We start from the raw sequence: 23,183 nt of genomic DNA, 5'->3' as shown, positions 1-23,183 counted from the left end.
TTATATCTTTTAATACCTTTACATTTCTAAAATGCTCTTAAGCAGTATATTTATTAGTACATATGATAGGTATGAACTGGGACGCCTCAACTTGCTGCTGTTGAAACTTCAGATTCTTGTAAGCAGATTGATTGACATCTTCTTCCTGTAGTTTAGCTGTGGTTATTCACAGGAAATCTTATGAGATGCAGGCAAGGGCATATACAGCTTAACATAAAGGTGGTTGCTACTTACCAGTGGACTAATTACGCAACAACATGTTTGCTAAAAGTCATGACCTATGTGCACAAGAACAGGACAAACAGAAGCATAAGACTGTGTGGATGAATGTGCTTATCACCAGATGTTCTCTTCCCAGAGCTATCACAGGCATTGGTGTGTGTCTGATGGGGGGTATAGAGTCCTGCACATGGAACTCAGGGTCAAATGTGCGTGATACACATATAAAAGCCAGTGTCGCCCACAGCTGAGACTTAGAGAAGTCAGTCACGATTGAGACATGGCCATGTTCTTGCTTTTCAGTTGTTTTGCTCTTGTGGCCTCTTCACTGGGTGAGTGACTAGCAAGTTACGTGCAAATGATAGATTTATCTGAAGGAAAGTATTTCTGTGATGGTGTGGTTGCAGTTGTATCATTCTTATTTTGTGGCTGCCTCCACATGCATACAATTGTTGTATGACAAGCAGATGACTTCAACTGTGTGCTTGTGCCTCAGGGTGTGGAGTACCTGCTATCAGACCTCAAGTGAGCGGATACAACAAGATTGTAAATGGGCAGAACGCTGTGCCTGGGTCCTGGCCCTGGCAGGTTTCACTTCAGGTAGCCTATGTATCTATACCCACTGCAGTTTGGCTACAATCTCAACCCTTTAATTTAGATGAAAAAAAACCCCACATTATTACAATTTCTCACTTCTAGGATGGTAGGGGGTTCCATTTCTGTGGAGGATCCCTGATCAGCCAGAACTGGGTTGTCACTGCTGCTCACTGCCGTGTGTCGTAAGTAATTTTGATGTGTCCCACATCCAAATGAGAAAAATCCCAACTTTACCATCTCTGTAATCACTCCTCCGTCTGCTTTTATTCTCTTCAGTCCTAGAAGCCACCGTGTTATCCTGGGAGAACATGATCGTCAGTCCAATAGTGAGCAAATTCAGGTCAAGTCAATTGCCAGGGTAAGGAACAACATAACACATGAACACTTTATTTACTTTATACAAATGTAATCTTTTACCATAAGTAGTCATCTCCTGGGTAGAATGGAATTATATTTATGATTTATGCTCACCTCTCTATCCAGGCCATCAGTCACCCTTACTACAACTCCCAGAACTTCAACAATGACATCACCCTTCTGAAGCTGTCTTCCCCAGTGCAGTTGACTTCCCGTGTGTCTCCCGTGTGCCTGGCTTCCTCCAGCACCAGCATCCCCTCTGGGGCCAAATGTGTCACAACTGGGTGGGGAAAAACCGGCCAAACCTGTGAGTGGGCGACTGCTTTCTAAGTCTCACATGCAGGGTAACTTAACAACCAGAAATAAACTCACAAAGAGCAGCTCAAATTGCTGCTAAATATCCACCATACCTCCCTTAGAAAAGATGGATTTGTGCAGCTAGCCTCATCTCCATTTCTTCTCTGTTCTCAGCAAGCCCCCGCTACCTTCAGCAGACGGCTCTGCCTATGCTCAGCCCTGCTCAGTGCAGGCAGTACTGGGGTCAGAACAGAATCACTGATGCCATGATCTGTGCTGGTGCTTCTGGAGTGTCCTCCTGTCAGGTAACAACCATTTCAAAGCCTGAAATACAGATACAATAAGCTTCAAGTCAGTTAGAAACCAATTGTTTGCTATGAACTGATAATGTGCTTAACATTCACAAATGACAAATGATTTGTTGACATGTGGATATAAGAATTAGTTCATGATTAACCAACAATTTACAGATATTTCGAACTGATAATTTCTTGATAACAATTGATTAAATAACTGTTAATGGAGTGAACATGATAATGTAACAGATAATAATAAAAAATCACCTGTAAATGAATAATTACTTACATTTTTAAATAATATACACATAATATGGAAACTGATAATGGATAATTCGATATTTGTAGAATACAGAAAAGCAGTCTTTATTGACTGAGACATTTACAGATATTGCAAGCGCATCTGATCACTTTAGTTATGGGTTGTAAATGATCTGATAATGGAAGCATTACCGTACTGAAAAGAGCTTTTCCTGTTATTTAATTCATTGCAAACTAATGGCAGGTCAACCCACATCCTGTGTGAAGCTGTACAGGACATGAAGTCCCCTGGGTGCATCAGTATCGAGCAATATGAAGAGCTTTTATTCTATTCTATTACCCCAGGCATGCTCTTAAAATTCAATTAGAAACACATATTTGTCTCATTTCAGGGTGACTCTGGTGGCCCTCTGGTCTGCGAGAACAGTGGAGTGTGGTCCCTTGTGGGTATTGTTTCCTGGGGCACCTCTAACTGCAACGTGCGGGCCCCCGCCGTGTATGCCCGTGTGTCCTACCTGCGCAGATGGATCGACCAGACTGTTGCTTACAACTAATGCGCAAACACACACAAAGTCTGCAGTATGCACGTGCTTGCATGTTTTCCCAACACTTCATCATCCTGCTGCTCACTGTGATAAATGAGATGTAATTCTATACTGCATCAATATTAGCTGTCACAAGGATGTTACTATTTCTGCTGACTGTGCTGCTGTTTGGTGAATTTGTGAGAAATCATGTATAAAATATAACTCCTAAAAACACTAGTGCTGGTTTTCAGAATTTTTTTTTTTTTTTTTTTCCGATTTTGCTGCATTGCATTATCTTCCTGTTATTTTCAATTCCCTGTGTATGTCTTAATGTCTTGTTGAAAAGCCATGGTAGCAGGAAAAGCACTGTCTCATTGGCAGCTGCATGAACTGAGAAGGAGGAGTAATTGGAGAGAGAGAATGAGAAAAGGCAGAACAAAATAGAGATCAGCTTAGACACTTGGCACAGCAGAAAAATGAGCACCGGTAAGATACTTTAAATATATAATTGCATTGCTTTGAAACTGCATTGACAGAAAAATGGTCTACCATAGTTTCTTGCTAAACTGATCTAAAATAGGTATGCATAAACCCTTTTTTTAGTGAAAAGGTAATATTTTCTGATCATAACAGAAATTGAGTGAAATTTGTGGAATATCTATTTATATCTATCTATTTTGCAATTTAGTACAAAGTATCCTGTGACTACTTCATCTCATCAATCTTGTACTATAGTGGGGGCCAATGTGGCATAGACCAGTGGTTACCAACCATTGAGTAAACTGACTAAGTGACTTGTATTATGAATATTTCATGTATTATATTAAGTGCATTACAATAACAGTACAGCACAACTGATAAACTGCACCACTGAGACATATAGTGAATGCAATAACTGTAGGAAGTCTGTGTAAAATGAGCAATTTGGATGAATTTTGAGCAAATTAATTCTTGTAAATATTGCAGATGTTTTCCTGATATTTTTAGTTCCTTTTTATAACATTGTCTGTCAATCTTTCCTACATACTTAATAGCCTTCTGTTTGAAAAATTCAGTGTTTTCTTCTCCCTGACACTTGGCCATCGTTCTATTAGCTTTTGGGTTGTTTTAACTGCAAACTTTTCTAATGCAAAACAGGGTTGTTCATCAGAGTGTGAAGGCTCTGTGAATATAGCATATGTTCATCTTAGTTTTCTTCAGATAAATGAACCAAATACTGAAACATAGGCCTACTGTATATTTTATTATTAAGTTTCCTTACACCCCTTAAAATCAAGAAGGCGTGGCAACCTCAGTGTCGGGAAATGGCATAAACCATGTGCCAGGTCAGGAATTTAAACCCTAAAATATTATGATAAAAACCACAAACTCATAATACAGTTAGTTAAAATCTGATTATAAACATTATGAAAGTAATAAAATTCTGTTTTCTTTCTTGTATTGCAGAATGTGTGAAAGTTTCTCATGTCTGTATTATTGCTTGTTTTATTTAGGTAACATATCCACTGCAGATACAACAGATGGGATGGATGTTTACAAAAGCATCCAGTTAGCCTCCCTTGTCATCTACTGTATAATATCTGCCGTTGGGATTCTGGGCAACGGTCTGGTCATCTACGTGACAGGCTTCAGGATGAAGAGAACAGTCAACTCAGTTTGGTTTCTCAACTTGGCCCTGGCTGACTTCCTCTTTACAACCTTCCTGATTTTCACAACTGTTTCTTACTACCACCATCACCACTGGCCTTTTGGACTTTTTATGTGCAAGCTCAACACTTTAGTGACTGTAGTCAACATGTTTGCCAGTATCTTTCTTCTGACAGCCATAAGTCTGGATCGTTGCCTGGCAATATGCGTGGTGGTGTGGGCACAAAACAAGCGCACCGTTTGCAAAGCTCAGATTATATGTGCAGTCATCTGGGTTGCTGCTGTAGCCTGCAGCGCCCCTTTTGCCACTTTCCGTGAACTGTATACGAGTGATGACACAAGTAACTGTATTTATTCTGAATCCTTGACACGTGAAAAACAATTGTCTTTGTTGTTATTTCGCTTTGTTATGGGCTTCCTCCTCCCATTCCTGGTAATATTTGTCTCGTATGTGGCCATAGGTGTTCGCGCAGGGCGCCTGCAGAGGAGCAGGAAAAAGAGACCTCGCAGAATCATTTTCTCTATCGTTCTTGCATTCCTTATCTGCTGGTTTCCCTTCCATGTTATGCAGTTCATAGAATTTAAGGTTAAAAGTCATGGAAATTCCAACAATTTTGTTATGATTGGAGCTCCTCTGACTGTATGTCTGGCCTTTATGAACAGCTGCCTGAACCCCATTCTCTACGTTTTCATGTGTGATGAATTCCAGAAGAAGCTCAAGCAGTCCATATGCTTCGTCCTGGAAAGTGCTCTGGCAGAGGACCACTTGTCATTCATGTCCTCTCGCTCCCTGTCCTCACACTTTTCCAAGTCTTCCCGAAAATCTGAGTCTGTTGCACCTTTGGAGAGGAAAGGCACATCCACTTCCTTAACCTTCATGGAATGCAAAGCGGTCTTTACCGATGAGAATGACGCGGTGTGCACTTAATCTGACCTCCGTAACCACTTCCTTAAACTCCACAGAAAGCAAAGTGGTCATCACTGAGGGGAGAGAGAGAGAGAGAGAGAGAGAGAGAGAGAGAGAGAGAGAGAGAGAGACACTGAGCACTGATTGAATCCATACTTGTGATATAGTATATAATAGTACAGTGAACTGAAGATCACATGTTCAGTTGATTCAAATAGTACTTACATATATCCTTAGAAAATGAGTAGAATATTCACTGTGTGTAATTCTTTAAATGTTAAAGCGCCTACTCACTAACTAGTGTTTTCACTTACAAATGGCTTTTAAGACATCCCTCCTGTTACTTATGTTGCACCTGTTATGACTTGCATAATAGTTTGACGACATCACACATCTCCCAATGTGTTTCTGGGTCTTATCAGCCAGAATAAATGAAAACACCTGTGAGGGTGTGCTTCAGCTTCAGCTTGTTCTTTGTGTAATCATGAATGTAAAACACTTAAAGTGAATTATTTTGTATCTTCTAACTGTAACCTTCAAGACTTGCCTATGATTCATTTTGATAGAGAAATCAGTTTTATGTTGATGTTTGTAAGCTTTTGATGCCTATTCATTTACCTATAGTTATCAGCATCTATGACACTGTCACACATAAGAATGAACTTTTATAACTGTGCATTTTAATACAGAGAACAAAAACTTGTTGATGAGCTGTTCAATTTTTTCTAATGGGACAAACACAAGCACACACTTCTCCCTAGGTGGTGTTTTATCTTCGACTATCGACACCACAATGCTTGACCTTGTGTTTGCAATATGGAACATACTAACTTATTCAAACCACTCCAATGACTGAAAGCACACCACAAATTTGTTGAAAGAAGCAAATAAGAATGCAAATACAACTTTGGTTTTGGCAGTTAGTCAAAGCACATAATTTATCTAACAAAACACTTACTCTATCAAAGTAAAAAAAAAAAACCCTTTAAACTGACAAGTTGTAATAGTTAATATGTTAATATAACTGCTTTAATGTGTATGTTGCACTTTACTGTTGTAGATATTTAAGATTTAGCTAATTTTGAACTTCTTTCATATATTTTTGGAGTGGAATTAATCATATTCTAAAAGACCGGCCGAAATGGGTTTGCCTCAGGGATAGGGTGAGAAGCTCGGCCATCCGGGAGGGACTCTGAGTAGAGCCGCTTCTCCTTTGCGTAGAAAGAAGCCAGTTTAGATGGTTCGGGCATCTGATGAGGATGCCTCCAGGGCACCTCCCGAGGGAGGTGTTCCTGACACGTCCAGCTGGGAGGAGGCCACAGGGCAGACCGAGGACCAGCTGGAGAGACCATATCTCAACACTGGCCTGGGAACGCATCGGGATCCCTGAGTCAGAGTTGGCCGATGTGGCCAGGGAAAGGGAAGTTTGGGGTCCTCTGCTGAACTTGCTACCCCCGCGACCCGACCCCGGATAAGCGGATGAAGATGAATGAATGAATGAATAAAAGACCTTCATCACAACGGTTTTAAGCTTGGCAACAATGCTCTCCCAGCTTATCCAAGAGAACCAATAGTTTATTCAGCTTAAGGAGTGAGAGATTTTTCTCAACCCTAAAGAAACTCCGTTTATCAATATTCACCTCTGAAATGAGGAGAAATATAAGTATAAAGTTAAATTAAATTCAGATACCTCTAATTTGCACGTACAGTACTTGAGTAATGTACTTAGTTACATTCAACCACTGCAACAGAGAACATGTGTTTAAGGATGTGTTCATTAAACGACACTTTAGAATAAGAAATGTAATCGGTTACATTTACCACTATTGGGGCTTCACCTCTGGCTTGGATAGTTGATAAAAGAACCAACAAGCTACCAGTAGTCAAAAGAATTGAGTCATGCTGTATATCAAATAGAATTTGGAGGTTACTGTTTCTTCTTTAGCTGCTGTGTTTGGTTTCAATACTTATGTGTTGTAAAGGACACAAATGAAAGTGGGAGAGAACACAATGAACTTGAATCAACTTTAATATTATTGATCTTACACAAGTCACAGTGCTTCTGGAAAAACACTACTGATGAGCAAATTAACTAATTCAGAAGTCTACAAAGATTTTTTTATGAATAAAAAGTCCCACACAACGCACATAAACTGCAACAAACTGAAACATCCTCACATCCTTTTTTTTCTGCAATGCATAGGATACATGGTCTATTCAAGGCTCAATGTTCTGTTCATGCTTCTGCTTATGTGTCTGTGCAGATGACAGGTGTATGCCATGGCTCCTTTCCAAAAGCATCGAGTCCATTCTGTGGTGGAGAGCTACAAGCCAGTTAGTGATCATAGAGCTCCTTCATCTCCTTGAGGACCTTGATACTCTCGCTGTACCTTAACTGGTTCTTGTTAGAGCACTCCTTCCATCTGGAAAAAAACCCAAATATGGGTCAGTTCGACTCAGTTTTAGTGTTTTATTTTTTTTTAAGAAATCAAGCGTTTAAACATACACATACATACATTACATAAACTGTACATTATGACCAGACTTCAGTTCATTTCTTATCCAATCTTTTCCAGAATGCAGACACATTTGGGGGATAAAGCATGGTGTATTTGAGAAGAGTTGTACGACAAGCCTAATTTTGTTAAGTTTGTTTTTTGCCAGCGTTCAGCAATAGTTGCCAGGTGTAGTTCGATAGAAATAGTTAAGAAGAAAAATAGTTACTACATGAAACTGTTACGTCGTTTGAGTAAGCGGGTCATGATTTCTGGAAAGAGACGTTGAGTTTTTCAAATCAGCGCTTTGAACACCACAAGCCGAGTGCTATCTCGTTCCATTATACTAAAGAGATGCAGACATCTCTATAGCTGATATCTCCAAAACGCAGCAACTCACACCAAAACAATCTAGATGGATAAATGGCACTACATGTAACAGGAAAAATTTGCATTTTAGATTTTGGGGTGAACTGTCCCACTAAGCAACAAATGACACACAACAACTGTGGGTGAAACCTTGATCTGAATGTAGGTTGTGCACAGCAGGAACATGTGAATTGTTATTTTCAACAAAAGAACAAGTTGCTTTTCATGAGGAACGTACTTTTGCCGTATCTTTTTCCAACGTTCCATGTGGTCGCATAAGAGAGAACTGGATACAGGAGCTGAATCTGTTAACTGTGGAAAGAGAACATGTTCAGATATAGTTAGTTATAGTTCATTGGTTGACTTAATAACTAATGAGTTTAATATCATAATGTAATAATGTGTGCCACTTAATATTGCTATGCAAGTAAAACACTGAAAATTCCCGTGCACACATTATACAGAACCTTGGTAACAGTGGGTTTTTCAGTCAGTGGGATCCTGAGATTGATGGGTTCACCAGATGGACTGATTGGACAGGAGGTTGGAGGAGCAAGTCTGTACACATTCTGACCTTTACCATTGATCATGTCTGTAACCTGGCAAAAGAAAGACATTTGGAAAAAGGAATCATTACTGGCATTATGATGTCTGACTGGCATAATGTCATCTTTAGGGATAAGAAATTCTTAATACTTTCTAGTTAAGTACTATAAGTACTCTCAAAAATACTTTCTTTAAAAGTTCATTTATAGGCGGCTGCATATATGAAAAAAAACACCTAACCCTAAAAAAATTGTAACAAAAGGTTTCTCAGCTGTTTTTTGTAATATTAGGTGTCCTTAACATACTAAAAGTTTACCAAAGTTTGACCACTAGAAAAGTGTAATTTTCAAGATGAAGAACTCCTTCATTATTTGACCTAGCCAAGTAATCTTGGTGTCTAACCCCATGTTTTCTGGGTCTATGAATCCATTGGACTTGTCTAAATTGCACTGACAAGATTACATACTAATGGAATACATGGTTTTGTGAGATTACTGTAAGGTTTTATCTTTGTTTGGGGTGAACCACTTAAATTGGAGTTGTATAACTTTTGATCATAAACGACTTTGAATAAGGTAATACACATGTAATGCATCCTCTATAGGTGTTTTTGAGTATAAAAGTGACATTATACTAAACCCAACAAAACTAAATTCACAATTTTTCAGCAATTCAGAAGATGGTGGAAGAGAAAACTGATATTGCTTGCCTCGTTGAAATGTTGTTGGCAGCACAGTGTATACCATTTTGCTCAAACAAAACCCTTGCAGATGACTGCACCATCAAAGTTGCCCAAGACCGAACCATTGATCCCGTTTTGCTGTTCCAACGTTTCCTGATCATATCAAAAACTGGACAGTTTTCACTGGAAGATGTAATGAACCATGAGCTCTGCTCATTTCCTGCAGCCCTGTTCAAAGGCAAGGAAATCATCCGTAAAGCCAACTAGTGCAGGCAGTCACTGAGTTCTCAAGCAACAAATCTAACAAAACTGCAAAAAAGTATAAAAAATAAACCAGAATAAGTGGAAACAACTGAAGAAAATAGAAAAAGATATGTATAAATAACAAAAGTATTAAAAAAATACAAAAAACAAAAGGCAAAAAAACCAAAATGCATTATAAAAATATAAAAAAATATATAAAAAAATAAAACACAAAAAAATAAAAAGGGACTACTAAAAGGGGTACTGAGCCTTCATGTGGCAGACCTGTTTTGACTACTTTTACAGTATCACACAGTTCTAATCAATTTATTCTTTCTCAAAAGAATGGTTATGAACCACAGAAACACTAACACTAGGCAAAACGGAGAAATATGCAATTACTTAAGGGAAATTGTACTTATTTTTAATATATTATTGTACTTGTAATCCCTTATCTATCATGCAAATATGCTAATTAGAATATTAAATGGCCAAAACATGCATCAGGCACCAGTATTCCTGGTCTAGGAGGAATACAAAGGAGTTTTTGAAAATGGGGCCTTTCTTGGAGTCAAACTTTGGTAAACTTTTAGTATGTTTTTAAATACATCTGATACTACTGTAAACCAATGAGAAACCTTTTGTTAGAATTTTTTTGGGGTCAAGCCATATGACTGGCTGACTATTAACTGTTTCATGCAAAATTACATAAAATACTAATGATAAAGTTTTAAGTTTAGGTATTTAAACTTTTAAATTTAAAAATCTAAACACAAAAAACGTACCACTGGTCTTGTTTAGTCATGCTAGTATCAGTTTTATTTGCAGGGATTTGGAGATTAACTACTGCTGAGACAATTACAACTGCCCTTCTCCAAAGATGAGGATATGATTTTGATTGTGGTGCTCAAAGCATTGAAGAACTACAATTAAAATACTCAAAAGCAACTAGTCTTTTCTCAAACAACAAACATGCATGCTTTTGCACAGGCTAAAGAGAGTTATACGTGAATATACTGCATTGACTGTATCCACTTTAAATCCAAGCTGACTACAGTCACCACCCACTGCAATAGGGGTTCATTCCTGCAAAGACCATCACTTTCAGACTGATTAATGTGCCACAATGTTCCTGTCTTCATTAGCAGTTTTATATTGCTTAGCCACAAGGGAGTGCCCTAATGCTGGGTAGACAGAGGCAGAGTGATGCTTGTGGCTTGTAAAAACCCAATGTAACTGTGCCATAGCCCATCAACAACAGGATTTGTCATACAAACATTTTTCGATTTTTATTTTAATCAATTCCCAGTCAAATTTCCTGAGTTCTGTAACAACCAACCTGCTCGTACTTATGGTGTTTTTAAGCGTATTTTATATTGACTTTACTGACGGTTCAGTGTTCATGAGGTTTGATCAAATCAGAGAAATAGTGTCATAGAAGCTCAATAAATAGTATTACAGCAAAGTTTGATTCAATACTGTTTGCTGTATTATTTTTATAGTAGTTACTTTTAATACTAGCATTCCTGCTCTGCAAAGGAACACACATTTTAAATCACAGTGTACAGTGGTACAGTGATACAGTGTTTCACACTGTTCCACACAGTGAGACAGTGAAGTATAACTTTACAGCCGTACAGAATTTATTTTGGAATTTTTTGTAATGTTGCCTATTTTAAATAAAATTGAAGTTACCCAACATAACTGTAGGGTCTCACCTCTTCCTCTACCAGGCTGTGTGAGGGGCTTGGGGAAGCAGCTGGCTCTCTAACAGAAGGATTGTTTCTCATCCAGGCACGACAGATAGGATACAGTGGGGTGCTGGTGTTGAACTGAGCCAGATCCACACTGCGATCAAACAACTTAATAATGTAAGAATCTAGAAAATTGAGAAAAACAGAAAATGGCAAGATAAATGGTAAGAAATTCTACAATGATGTAGGGCAAAGTGATGACACAGTAACTGGAGGGCAAAAAGGACAAATACTACAATGTCATTTGTTTTACTGTATTGTGTTTAGTGTTTGCATTAAGTTTACTTTGTTTATGATGATTGCTCTCTTGCATTCCTTCATCCATCTCTTTTCGCTTCTTCCTCCGGTGCTGTGAAAATCGAGCTGATGGCCTGGAAAAAAAACAAGAATGGGGACTTTAAAATAGGCAGAGAAATTGTACTAAAGTTACTGCTTTTCAAATCTATTATGGTGTGAAATGACAAAAACCATTATTATTATAAAACCATTGACAGGGTAGAACCAGTTTTTTTCCAGCCACAACTGTAGACAAATGTTATGTATATGTTTTTGAGTCTGTGAGCGCTTGTCAAAAAATAGACACTTGCCTTTTTCCAGCAGATGATGGAGACAAATCCCTAGAAATAGCAAGTGGAACATGAAAAATAATCAAGTTTTTACACTTCATATTTAATGTTCAAATAATAAATAATAACATAATAACAACAAACACATTTCAAATCCAAATCACTGATACATACTTGCTTAAAGAGTCCGCTGATATTTTTCCAGTATCACCCTCATTTTGCTCCCTGTTCAAAATACAATATTAGTTTGACTGGAAAGTCAACACAAATTTAAGATAAGTGTTATAATCTCACTGACCTTTCATTTTCAGTCCTCTCTACCAGTCCCTTCAACACAGCATCCAATCTGCTGCGTGCACCAGTCCCCTCTAAATCTGCAGAATAGTAAATAGTAAACAGTGGGTGCTTTACAGAAACAACAATCACCAACTAGACTTCATAATACATGTAACGTTAAGTGACATTCTCATATTTCATTACTGAATTTGAGTAGTGACTATAATGCCAAAAAAGCAATAGGTTAAGCAAGAATGACTTTTAAAAAAAATGATATTGTGGGTTAGAAGATGTGTTCGTGAGAATGTTAAGGGAGCAACCTCTCACCTGGCCTTTCAGTCTTGATCTTGACGTGATGCATTATCTCCACTTTTGTATATATTATTTCTAATTGGGAAAAACACCGAATGATACAACCACACGTTCACTGTCGGTAACCGAAATGCAACTTAGAGAAATGGTCTCTCTAAGTTCATAACGACTTGAGACTGATATTACAAAACAATACTAACGTAGGTCTCCTGCAGGACGCCTGCTAAGGTAAACGTTAGCTAGTTGGCTAACTAGCTGCGGTTTAAGACCGTTTAATATCAGCTAACGCTAGCCACCTTCTGCGTTAGCAGTAACCATTGAATAACGTTGAAGCTAACGTTAGTTTACCTATTATAACGAATAGCTAACTAACAGTTACCCCTATCGGTTTTCACACATTCTCTGTAAATACAATCTACTGGAGACAAGCCGTTTTATTATTCTTATACCGGACCGTAGCATTTACTAGCTCAAATTACCGTTGCTAACGTAGTTTTTAACCAACGAATAGCCCTTGCAGACGTTCCTCTTCCGCGCGCTGCCGGTTTCCTAGTAACTGATTGGCGCGTGTGCAACGAGGACATTGTACGTGATTGGATAACTTGTATGTCCATCATATTATACTCGGTGCCTATTGGCTGTATGTCTGGAAGTAAATAACGATCGACATAAACTGACGCTTTCTTCTGGTTTCACCGATAATGTTACATTTGTGAGAAAGAGCAAAGTAATTATATTTCCAGTTTAAATGTTTGACTTGTTGGATGAACAGATCTTCAAAATCCTCCCTGTAGAAACTCAATTTGCTATCTTATGGACATAGTTGTGTCGTACTAGCGTTTGATTCCATGGTAACTTTCTTTTGTGGACATGCCAAGTCAGCTCGGAAGGCCGTTGGATAATGTGGTCTTCTAGTAAGTTACTTTTATTACAGTAAGACCCAAGTGACCCAGTCAGTCAGACTCAGTTTGGACCAATCAGACCCACACTGAAGCAACTTCTACTGTGCATCCTGTCCTATTATGAATCACCTGTGACGTCCTATAGCTGTAATGAAATCCAGGTAAGATCTAAAGGTCACATTTTTATATTACCCCAAGCAATAGTTACATTTGGTCATAACAAAAGTGTTGTTTTTACAGTGGACCTGTGTTCACAAGGCAGAATCCCTTCAAGCCAGCACCCAGGGTGGGGAAGGCACACTACCACCCATCCCGCAACCAGTCCCTGGCAAAGAAAGACAAAAAAACGGTAAGTAAATTTAACACTGCAAGATACATCTGATTCTCATTATAATCACAAACATGTCGATCACTTTTTTGTTCTTTTGCAGACTTTGAGTCCTGTACGTTCAAACCAGCGAGCAAGTCCTCAGTTACACAGCCCGGAGAGCCAACAGCGGTTTGAGAAGTATGACGCCACGGATGGGCAACTTGTTTTTGAAGAGTCCTGGCCCTCCACTGACTGTGAATCTTCTTCTGCCAGCACTACAACCTCATCTTACATGGAAATGCCCAAACAGTCGGAGAGAACAGGAAATTCCACAGTTTCATCAGAGCTAGGAGTTCAGCAGGATTCAGTGCTGGCAAAGTATGCTTTTGTTTCAACCATACCCTCAAACATAACAGTGCCTGTACTCCACGTTGTCCTCTTAAAAAACCTTGATCCTTTTCAAGTTCTAATATGTAAGAAATGACTTAACATGACAACGTAACTGTGACGTGAAGAAGATAGAAACCAGCACTGACCTTTGTTCTCCCAGGTACATTGACCGCTTTCGCCATGGTCAACCGCAGAGTCGAGAGGAGCGCCAGCAAACTGATTCTGCTGTTGGAGAGAAGCAGCTGCCTTTTTGGTGGCTGTCAACATCATCTTTACCCCCCAGTTCAACACCAACTAAAACAACAGACAATGGTGCGGTCTCACTTATTTGCAAGCTTACAGTTTTTAATGTAATAGTTATTAACTGTTGCCAGCTCTTACATTTCCACGTACAAAGCAAACCTTCAGGTGAAATCCTTCTGTGGAATCCCTTTTCTCTGAACAGATGCTGTCCAGCCTCTGAAAGATGACCATGGATCTGCCATTTTCAGTCCAGCTGGACAGCGTCGACGTGACAGATGCCTCTCCCCATGCAGAGGATCTCTTAGTGTGTGTGTTCTTGAGTTTACTGGGACTGAGCCTGTTTTATCTTTCTCTACTCTAAATACACATAATACGTGTGTTGTTGGCAGCACAAACTTACCTCAAAATCTATATTACATATATGTGTGTATATATATATATATATATATATATATTCTTCTTTCTCAAAAAGCAAAAGATTCTAGATACTACTCCATCTTGTTTTCAGTCTTTGTGTAAGCTGTTATAACAGTATTCGATCTGCACCCTGCCCTGGTTTACGCTAGGTTTGTCTGACTGCCCAGGAAACGGTCTGTAGGAGAGACACCCTATTCCGACTAAGTGCGCATATAAATATTTACATTTCAACAGCACACCACATGTCCATTTGGAAACCTCTCTGTTTACTAAATGCCTGGGAAGCCATCGTTTTTACAGCCATGTTTGATACATTTATGGCTTGTTCACCCTGCTCCTGTCAAATGTATCAGCCGCACAAAATAATAATAGAACCTCAGTATATTTGTTATGTAAGGTTGTGTTTTTTTAGGCAAATGCAAATTTAATGATCTAGTTTTATTAAATTCTACAGTATTCTGTGTTCTTTATATTCAAATATCAAGAGTAAAATTGTGGCTTATTGAGTGTTCTGCCTATTCCTTTTTGTATTTCAGATTCTGTCGGATACCTCCCTAGGTGAATTCGAAGACACAGAGATACTACACCTACAAGAAAGGGCCAACAGACTTCTGCTGAGAGAGTATGATTACCAGCGTGTAACACTGATGATGAATTAATTAATTCCTTCAATTGTAAGTAACTTTTTTCTTTCTAATAGTGACTGTACTCTGAGTGATGGGTCTATCCATGTCAGCTCAGAGGGCCTGGGAGGCTCAGATTTCTCTTCTCCATTCAGCGTAGATGAGCCACTGCGAAGACCTTTGATTCCCAGTATGATAAAATCTTCTACTGGTAATGCAATACATTTTTTAGATGGAATTTTGTTTTTGTTTTTTTTCCATTTAAACTAGCTCAATGCCAGTAACTTCTTATGCAACTTGTGGTAGATGATTCCTCTTTTTTCATGCTTGATACTCTAACTGCTGTGTTAGCGTAACTGTGCAACATTTTTCTTTCTAACGTTTACAGCAAAGGCCAGCTCAGACTTAGTTCAAGCTGCGTCCTCCCAAAAGTCTTATGCCATTCCTTCTCTGGTGCCCCCCACACGCCCAGAAGAGGACATCTTGTTCCAGTGGCGTCTTAGGAGAAAGATGGAGCAGGCCAGAGAGTGGCCCCAGTCCTTGCAACAACCCGGACTTCATGGTCCCACATTTAGCTGGCAAGCCCCCAACTTAAGCCATCCCTCAGCCAGTGGACAGGCTTACAAGGTCAGAGACATAGTGTATGAAGTACCCCATATTTTTGGTTTAAAATGTACATGTGTACAGAATCATTTCATTATCCTCTTTCTGGCATCATCTACAGCAACAGCATTGTTCTCAACCTCCTGAATTCTCACAAAACGCTACACTTCCACACGTCGCCGCTCCCCAGCCAGACACCAAAGAAGCCCACGCATCATGTCCCCCAGCTTCAGGTCCACCTGCCTTCCCTACCTTTGCTATCTCTGGCTCTGCAGTCTCTCAACCCCAGACTATTGCCCATGTTCCCGCCCACATGCATTTACTCTGTGATGTCTTGCCCTGTCCCATCCAGTCATCTCATGCTAGCTCGCAACAAAAAATTTCACAAAGTATTGACACGTCTCGGACCAAAGTTGTCCATAAAAATACGCAAGTTTCTGGGAACTCAACGAATACCTTCACTGATGAGCCTATTTGCGAACATGTGCCATCCCCACCACCTGTTTCATCTGGAGAGGGGCCTAGTCACCACAAAAGACCTGAGAGGAGCAAGAAAGAGAAAGCCCAGACAAAAGAGTCAGAGAAGAATGAGAAAAAGACAGTGATGTCCTTTAGAAAGCAGAAGAAATCAAGGTCAAGTATGGAAACATGCACACGGTATACAAAATTCAGTCTGAATGCTTAATATTAATATCTATATCTTTATGCAGATATGCTGTCGATAGGGAACATGCTGATGCCACTGGCTCTACAAACAGGAGTTCTTCACATCAAAGAGTTCCCCAAAAGGTCGTGCCGTGGGCAGAGCAGCAGCAACGGGAGGCAAACCAGGCGTTTTCCAGTGAGAGATGTACTGGTGATTATGCACTAGGACCTTCTCCGATCCACAGTGCCTTAGGACAGGTCAGCACATGCACAAGCTGCAAATGTTTTTACACACTCCACCAGTTCTCAAGTTATTTTATTCTCTCTGTGTAGTTTGATTATTACACAAAAATCTTTAAATATACTCCTTTTACCACTTATCTCGAATGGTGCTGCCATCACTTTTGGATGTCATATCATCATCAGATGTCAAGCTGCTATGTCATTATGGTAATTAAAAGCTGCATTAACCCGTAGGGTGTTATCATTGGGGCTTCGCAGGTAGTTTCAGAGGTATTGTTCCCTACGGCGGATTCATCTCCTGCACTAAGGACCCCTGTCCCGTTGGGTTCTCTTCCTTGCGAAGCCTCTGCACCTTCACAATCCTCAGTTCCTCCGTACGGCGCCCAGAACTCTATGGAGGTCATTTCACAGCTGCTGCAAGAGGCTGAAGGTGAGCTCATGGCAGCAAGGAGCACCAACCTTTACCCTGGAGTTAATTGTGGAGAATATATGAATAGTTTCCACTCCTAACATTCCAAAACCCGTCAGGTCAAAACCTTTCGAACTTCCAATCTTTTTCTGTGCATGTTGTTTGTATGCAGAGCTGGTAACATTTGTGATCCGTGTTGAATTTTGCTGTAGTAAACGATTAAAGGCTGCTTTTGGGAGTTTAAATAATAAAACATTAACTTATAGGCTGGTCCTCTATATGTACATGCGGATAATATTCCATTATCAACCCTCTCTTTTGCTGCTCATTGTACCTTCAGTATTATTATTTTATATTTTCTTTTCAGATTCAGATGAAAAAGAGTTTGAAGATGACCCTCTATTACAAGTTCTTCGCAAACAGAGAACATGGGTAAAGGAGCAGATCAGGTAAAATAATAACCTCTAAATTAAATTGCTCAGCTAGTAAAATTTATTTATTTATTTAAAATAATGTTGTTCATAGAAGGCTATTAACCTTAAAATCCTTTAGAATATAGCTTTTATATTGTTATTAAATTCATCTAAACATAGCACCCCCAATTCCAGAAGAATAATCTACTGTATTTTTCCTTTTAGGGAAGTGGACTCGATGTTGAATGAATTTGCGGATGAGCAACAAGTTACTTAAACATTCACAAGAGGCACTTGATGTAGTCACTTTTTTTATTTTATAAAGAAATAAAGTTTATTTTTGAAAGAAATATTTCCACATTAAAGAGTTTGGCGATATGTATGTGTGCATCATTAATCACAATCACAAAACAGTGCATTTTACAAAAGTTGCACAAAAAAAGCAGACCTGTGAACACAGAATATTTACAAAGACTGGTTCCTTGAAACATTATATAAGATTGCTGAGTAACAGTAGGGCAGTATATACAAACCTCAGAGAGCAGGGAATATTAAAACAGTGCCAGGAACAGAGTGTCTTGGCACATGCTGAGTGTTGCTGTGACTGGAGGAGCCTAAAGTTATTTCTGTTTATGCCTGTGTGTGTTCATAAAGGCTTGTGTTGCATTTGTTTTTTTGTCATACATGGTGAAGATGGCAGAGATTAGAGTGTTTGGTATTAATGCGATCAGGTCAGGATTCTGGAGTTCTCGGTTTGCAGCATCGGTGCAGATATGACAAGGATGCCATCTGGAGAGACCGCTGACTCCAAAGCCATGGTGTCCACGCCCTTTGGGATTCTGTAGCGCCGGTTAAACTGCCGCGTTGTAAACCCCGAACCATCCTAATAACAAAACATAGAGATGAATACAAGTTTAGAGAACAACACAAATCACAGATATTGTAAATAAACCAGATGATGCAGCAATGTTCCTGCCAGAACACCAACCTTTTTCTCTTCATGCTTTCCTTGCACTTCAACAAAGTCACCGATCACCTTGACCATTAGGTCCTCTGGGTTGAAGTCCTTTACATCCACTTGAACTGTAAAACCGCTGTCATCACAGTTCACCTAGCAACATGAGTGGAAATACTGGGTATTATTAAAAATGAACCATACCCTTAACAATATTTGAGAACAGTAGTTTTATTCTTCTTACTAGCTTTTTTTTTTTGGGGCTTTCAACTGCATCTCAGGGTTTTCATCTGCTGAATACTTTAAGATGCGGTTGAAAGTTTTGTCAAAATATATTTCAAGTGTAAAATTAGGGGACTTTTGCCTATTAAACAAGTTACCATTTAACTTGTTTAAGAAAACAAAGGAAAAAAAATTTAAGTAGTTTGCAGTTTGTTATCACTGAATGTATTTCCATGCAGTTCTACCGAAACAAAACACATAAAATAAATCTTACTTACTTACTTACAGTAAGTTAAAACAACCTACCTCTGCAGAGCTGTTGTTCTCAGTCTCTGGCATTAGTAACTTAGGAGACCACTTATATTGTCCATAAGTCCCATTCAGCCGAGGAATAAGAGGTGGCAAAACCTTCTCCCATGGGATACCACCAGCTGGCAGAGTGGGTGGCAGGATGAAGTCCATTTCTAATGAGCAGAAAAGGTTGTTTTTTAAAAGAGAGCTGACTTGAGAGCAGCTGAGACTACACAGCATATGAGACTACAACACTGGCCACAACTTACCTCTTCTTAAATTCCCTGACCAAATATGCAAACGGGGAAAGGACAGCCCCTGGTCAACCGCTTGCGTGAAGTCCTAAATGAGGTACAAGTGCGATGAGCTGGTGCGCCCGTCTGTCTGTCTCCGATCTCCTCTGGGTGCCTGACGTGACTGAGTGTTACGGTGTGTGTGTGTTTTATACTGGAGTTGCATAATGAGTTGGGAATTCATCGTGGGGCACCTTGCTTCTGTTATGTTCTGGCCTAATGCGTACCCTTGGGTGCTCAGGCGGGCCCATATAGGATAAGAGTGTATTGTTTGGGGGGGGGGCGCGCAGCTGTTGCGGGCTTATTGGTAATTAAGGTGTTCATTAACCAATATTGAAGCGCACAACAGTTTATTCTGAGGGGTTGACGGCACCGGTGCGAACACACTGTTCACGTTATGACACATGTTACGAAGTGTATGCTTAAGGTCGGTTGTCAAGGAAAGGGTCCAAAAATAAGTTCAAAAGACGATGTTGTTGACCCTCGTGAGCTGATGCCGGACAGACAGTGACAGCAGGGACGTCCCAAACACATGCCAGAGCACGTGCGTCCTCCAACCCCTCCATCACTCACGCTCACAGTGGTGAAAGATCCGATGAGTTACTTGAGTAAAAAGAGCAGTACTTTAATGTTAAAATACTACGTTACAAGTAAAAGTCCCGCATTAAATATGTAATATATATATAATTATATATAATATATGTAAGTATACAGGAACCTTATCAGCAAGGAGTATTAAAGTAGTATCAAAAGTACTCAATGGAAATGTGGTCATGTGTTATTATTGTGTATTCTTATTACTGATGTATTAATGTCTAAATAGCGTTTTAAAGTTGGCCTAGGTGGAGCTAATTTAACTAGTTGGCAAGGCTTTGTGGATAAAATGTTTATCAGCAAAGTAACCTAACTAGCTGTCAAATAAATATAGGTAAGATATAAAATTTGTAATATTTGTTTCTGAAATGTAAAGTCATGAAATGGATGTGCTTCAAAACTGTACTTTCAGTACTTGAGTACATGCGCTTTGTTAATTTCCACTTCACTCATTATACCACACACTTAAAATACCACACACTTGGAGACAATGTACTATGTCCATAAAAGGATTCTTTACAATTTACTCCTCATCAATCTCTTTTATTAAGTGACTCCCCCCGTCATAAAAAGTACTGATCGTGCCGATACTCCTGTCTTGTTCTTGGCAGTCCCTAGTGAAGTCAGCGGTTTATATGGCAGGTGCATGTTCTCCCTGTTAGTAATGTAGAACCTGTCACTTAAGCTTTGACTGGAGTGACTAAAAATGGCCCCCGATTATGTTATGACTCATATAGGATGATGGGGAAGTGGGAACATTTGGAGGGATTAAGTTATTGGGTTTCACAACAGGCACCAGTCATATTCCAGACTTTAGGAGTCTTTGGTAACAATGCAAAACATTAGGAGTATAAATAGAGAAAATAGCTCACCGATGCATCACCAAACAAAAAGTCTGTACCGTTTCATAGATCCTTGAGGGATAATGATATTCCATCACAAGTATGGCATTCTGACTTTCAACGGGAGATACAGTACATAGAGTAAAAACATTGTAACTTGGAAGCATTATGGATATGTTTTTATTAGTCAGTCATACACAAGTAAAAATAGTTTTGGTGGCACAATTACACAGAAACAAACTTTAAATCAAGAAAAAAAAAAATCCTGAATGCACATCCAGCTTCATCATTACATACTGTTAGATACTGCCATGACAGTTAACATTGTCTGCTATACAAGATTAATTATCCTAATCTAAAACCAAAGAACTTTCTGAAATGCCTTAGCAAGTGTAAAAAAACATGAATCTTTAAATCCTACAGCTTTTTTACCTTTTAAAGGGACATAAAGAAGTACTCTTAACTTTATTCAATTGAATTTAGTTCCAGAGACAAGAAAAATCACCAAAGTCTTTCACTGTAGTTAATGAGGGAAAATTCTTTGGTCCATTATAGTGGATCAACAGTTATTTAGACCTGTCACCAAAAATGTCTCAAGGAATGCCCAGTGGAATTGTAAAGGAGAGGTAATCCCCCACCTCCCCCCACTCTGCTCTGAAGTGCTGGAAAATAGTAATCCATGTGGTCAGTACTGCTACCCATAACAGCAACCCTAGAGCTGACCGCTTCACATCTAGAAGGAAAACACAGAAGATATAATTACTTAATATTTAAACAATGGTCACACAGACAGACATATCATATAATGCTCTAGCTTTGCAAAAATCTTTCTTTCAAAAATAAAGCTCACACAATTGCAAATATGCTGTTTGATAGTGTTTTATCAAGTAGGACATGTGAATGTTTTTCAAACAGAAAATACTGACCACATGTTCAGTAAATGTCTGTTAATGTCAGCTAGCCAGAAATATGTACTTTATAGGCTTAGAGGTAATGTTTCACACATTAAGTCAAATGGTTTTTGGTGTTTTCTTAAAAGAAAATGCATAATTTATATATATATGTATTCAAATTAAACAAGTGCTGCAATGGTTTCTAAACGTCTGCCAGTTCTTACACTTACAAGTTTTTATCTGAAGCTGCTCAGTGTAGGCTGGCTTTACGAAGGCCTCCCGAAAAAACCAAACAACATTTACCAGCCACAGGAATGGGAGAAATGCAAATCCACCTGAGAAAAAAGATGGAAAAAACATCATCAATGACAATATTACTGAATTAATTTGCTCATGCTTTACTTTAAAAAAAAAAAAAAAAAAAGGGTTCCAGTCACTGGCAATATAATGGTAACCTATCCTCCATCTCACCTAAAGAGTGTACATCAGATCATTACAATGGGCATTATGGAGACAGGTGTTAACACTACTTGCATGTACCCAGAATTTACAGACCAAAGGAGAGAAGGTAATATTGAATATTTAATACGTTATATCGCTACTTGTCGTCGTTATTAGGTAGTCTCACCTAAATAATATTTTCTGCATAGGCTGAGTTTTTCCTCATTGGGCAGCCGCTCCAGGTTCATCGTGATTTGTCGTGGCTCTTGCTACAAAACAAACAAACAAACAAACAAACAAACAAAAAGTTACAGAGCGGAACAAGCTCGAGACAGCAACCCAAAGACACTTTTGTAACAAACTTGTGTAGTTTGTATAAGATCCGAGCAATAAAGCAGCCTTTTAGTGCTGGCCTGGTTTGCATTGTCAGGTGACTCGGAATTGACCACAGGCTAACTATTAGCATTTCGGTAGCTTAGCGGTGTAACATTAGGTTGTTCGACTTCTAACATCAGTAACTTAACGCTACATCCGTCTCCAGATTCTGGGCGGTGTCGTTTTAAAATATTTCTAAGACATTACCGTTAGTATACTGAACATTAATGTGATAATTTACCTGATATTTCTAAGGCCAAAAAGTCAGAGAATGGTCACAAATATAACCAAATAGAAAAAAAAAAACAACCTCGAACACTTCCTCCTTCTTCTTCTTCTGAAACGCACTCTTCTTCGTCTTTCTTCTTTGTTTGTTATGGTAGGCGCACGCTCACCTGCACTGCACAGCGCCACCTACAGTAAGAGTACAGTTGTCCTTCTTCCCCTTGTTCGCCTCGTTCACAGTGTGGTTTGTCTTTATCTTTAACAAGCTTTAAATACTCAGCTTCCGTCCTGTAGACACCTTGACTCTGTTCACAAATGTGTACGTATATTAAATCAAAATAATCAGCCACTGTAGCTTTTTTTTTTCCGTTGAAAAGTTTTTAAAGTATTTCTGTTCGCACTTGGCTGATAAGAAGACAATCATATACTTTCCATTAAACTATTTATTCTGCAGCATTTATTTCCGTCTTTCACGTGGCTGAAACTTAAAATCAATCTTCACT

At 39.0% G+C, this 23,183-nt stretch overlaps 6 protein-coding genes across 12 annotated transcripts; 3 read left to right on the top strand and 3 right to left on the bottom strand.

Annotated features, from left to right (window-relative positions):
* Window positions 1-414: 414 nt before the first annotated feature.
* Window positions 415-2,791, top strand: LOC127366570 (chymotrypsin-like protease CTRL-1). The gene is made up of 7 exons (XM_051405633.1): window positions 415-551; window positions 716-819; window positions 919-998; window positions 1,093-1,174; window positions 1,300-1,480; window positions 1,645-1,775; window positions 2,420-2,791. The coding sequence occupies exons 1-7, from the start codon at window positions 500-502 to the stop codon at window positions 2,579-2,581; spliced, it is 792 nt and encodes a 263-aa protein (XP_051261593.1). The 5' UTR covers window positions 415-499; the 3' UTR covers window positions 2,582-2,791.
* Window positions 2,792-2,882: 91 nt separating this feature from the next.
* Window positions 2,883-5,810, top strand: LOC127366561 (chemerin-like receptor 1). The gene is given in 3 exon segments (XM_051405618.1): window positions 2,883-3,040; window positions 4,048-5,042; window positions 5,045-5,810. Coding segments are annotated over 3 exon segments (1,068 nt in total). The 5' UTR covers window positions 2,883-3,030; the 3' UTR covers window positions 5,108-5,810.
* Window positions 5,811-7,119: 1,309 nt separating this feature from the next.
* lin37 (lin-37 DREAM MuvB core complex component) lies at window positions 7,120-13,486 on the bottom strand. Of its 2 annotated transcripts, none has more exons than XM_051405642.1 (9): window positions 13,462-13,486; window positions 12,062-12,137; window positions 11,938-11,988; window positions 11,785-11,814; window positions 11,483-11,568; window positions 11,162-11,322; window positions 8,440-8,571; window positions 8,211-8,284; window positions 7,120-7,531 (listed from the first exon to the last, which is right to left on the bottom strand). In XM_051405642.1, exons 1-9 carry the CDS (start codon window positions 13,469-13,471, stop codon window positions 7,444-7,446), a joined length of 708 nt encoding a protein of 235 aa, XP_051261602.1. In that variant the 5' UTR covers window positions 13,472-13,486; the 3' UTR covers window positions 7,120-7,443. The 2 variants fall into 2 exon arrangements, with proteins under 2 accessions (XP_051261602.1, XP_051261601.1); XM_051405641.1 differs by lacking the exon at window positions 13,462-13,486 and adding an exon at window positions 12,367-13,004.
* On the top strand, window positions 13,018-17,899 carry proser3 (proline and serine rich 3). 4 transcript variants are annotated; one of them, XM_051405568.1, is made up of 14 exons: window positions 13,019-13,414; window positions 13,494-13,602; window positions 13,685-13,761; window positions 13,837-13,941; window positions 14,114-14,265; window positions 14,399-14,502; window positions 15,150-15,235; window positions 15,314-15,447; window positions 15,625-15,863; window positions 15,961-16,472; window positions 16,550-16,742; window positions 16,962-17,157; window positions 17,504-17,585; window positions 17,775-17,899. In XM_051405568.1, the coding sequence occupies exons 1-14, from the start codon at window positions 13,404-13,406 to the stop codon at window positions 17,824-17,826; spliced, it is 2,052 nt and encodes a 683-aa protein (XP_051261528.1). In that variant the 5' UTR covers window positions 13,019-13,403; the 3' UTR covers window positions 17,827-17,899. The 4 variants fall into 4 exon arrangements, with proteins under 4 accessions (XP_051261526.1, XP_051261527.1, XP_051261525.1 ...); XM_051405566.1 differs by having other exon boundaries at window positions 13,018-13,414; window positions 13,685-13,941; window positions 15,314-15,426; XM_051405567.1 differs by having other exon boundaries at window positions 13,018-13,414; window positions 13,685-13,941; window positions 16,986-17,157.
* Window positions 17,848-19,421, bottom strand: hspb6 (heat shock protein, alpha-crystallin-related, b6). 2 transcript variants are annotated; one of them, XM_051405651.1, is made up of 4 exons: window positions 19,287-19,421; window positions 19,033-19,190; window positions 18,538-18,660; window positions 17,848-18,432 (listed from the first exon to the last, which is right to left on the bottom strand). In XM_051405651.1, the coding sequence occupies exons 2-4, from the start codon at window positions 19,186-19,188 to the stop codon at window positions 18,277-18,279; spliced, it is 435 nt and encodes a 144-aa protein (XP_051261611.1). In that variant the 5' UTR covers window positions 19,189-19,190; window positions 19,287-19,421; the 3' UTR covers window positions 17,848-18,276. The 2 variants fall into 2 exon arrangements, with proteins under 2 accessions (XP_051261611.1, XP_051261610.1); XM_051405650.1 differs by lacking the exon at window positions 19,287-19,421 and having other exon boundaries at window positions 19,033-19,267.
* A 1,489-nt stretch (window positions 19,422-20,910) lies between these two features.
* On the bottom strand, window positions 20,911-22,833 carry psenen (presenilin enhancer, gamma-secretase subunit). Of its 2 annotated transcripts, none has more exons than XM_051405661.1 (4): window positions 22,697-22,833; window positions 22,268-22,349; window positions 21,870-21,974; window positions 20,911-21,479 (listed from the first exon to the last, which is right to left on the bottom strand). In XM_051405661.1, exons 2-4 carry the CDS (start codon window positions 22,326-22,328, stop codon window positions 21,340-21,342), a joined length of 306 nt encoding a protein of 101 aa, XP_051261621.1. In that variant the 5' UTR covers window positions 22,329-22,349; window positions 22,697-22,833; the 3' UTR covers window positions 20,911-21,339. The 2 variants fall into 2 exon arrangements, with proteins under 2 accessions (XP_051261621.1, XP_051261622.1); XM_051405662.1 differs by having other exon boundaries at window positions 22,766-22,828.
* Between the last annotated feature and the right edge of the window lie 350 nt (window positions 22,834-23,183).

Source organism: Dicentrarchus labrax, unplaced genomic scaffold (genome assembly GCF_905237075.1).
Source record: "Dicentrarchus labrax unplaced genomic scaffold, dlabrax2021, whole genome shotgun sequence".
Taxonomy (NCBI): Eukaryota; Metazoa; Chordata; class Actinopteri; family Moronidae; genus Dicentrarchus; species Dicentrarchus labrax.
The sequence above is the reverse complement of the archived record's forward strand: the minus strand, read 5'-3'. Positions and strand labels throughout refer to the sequence as shown.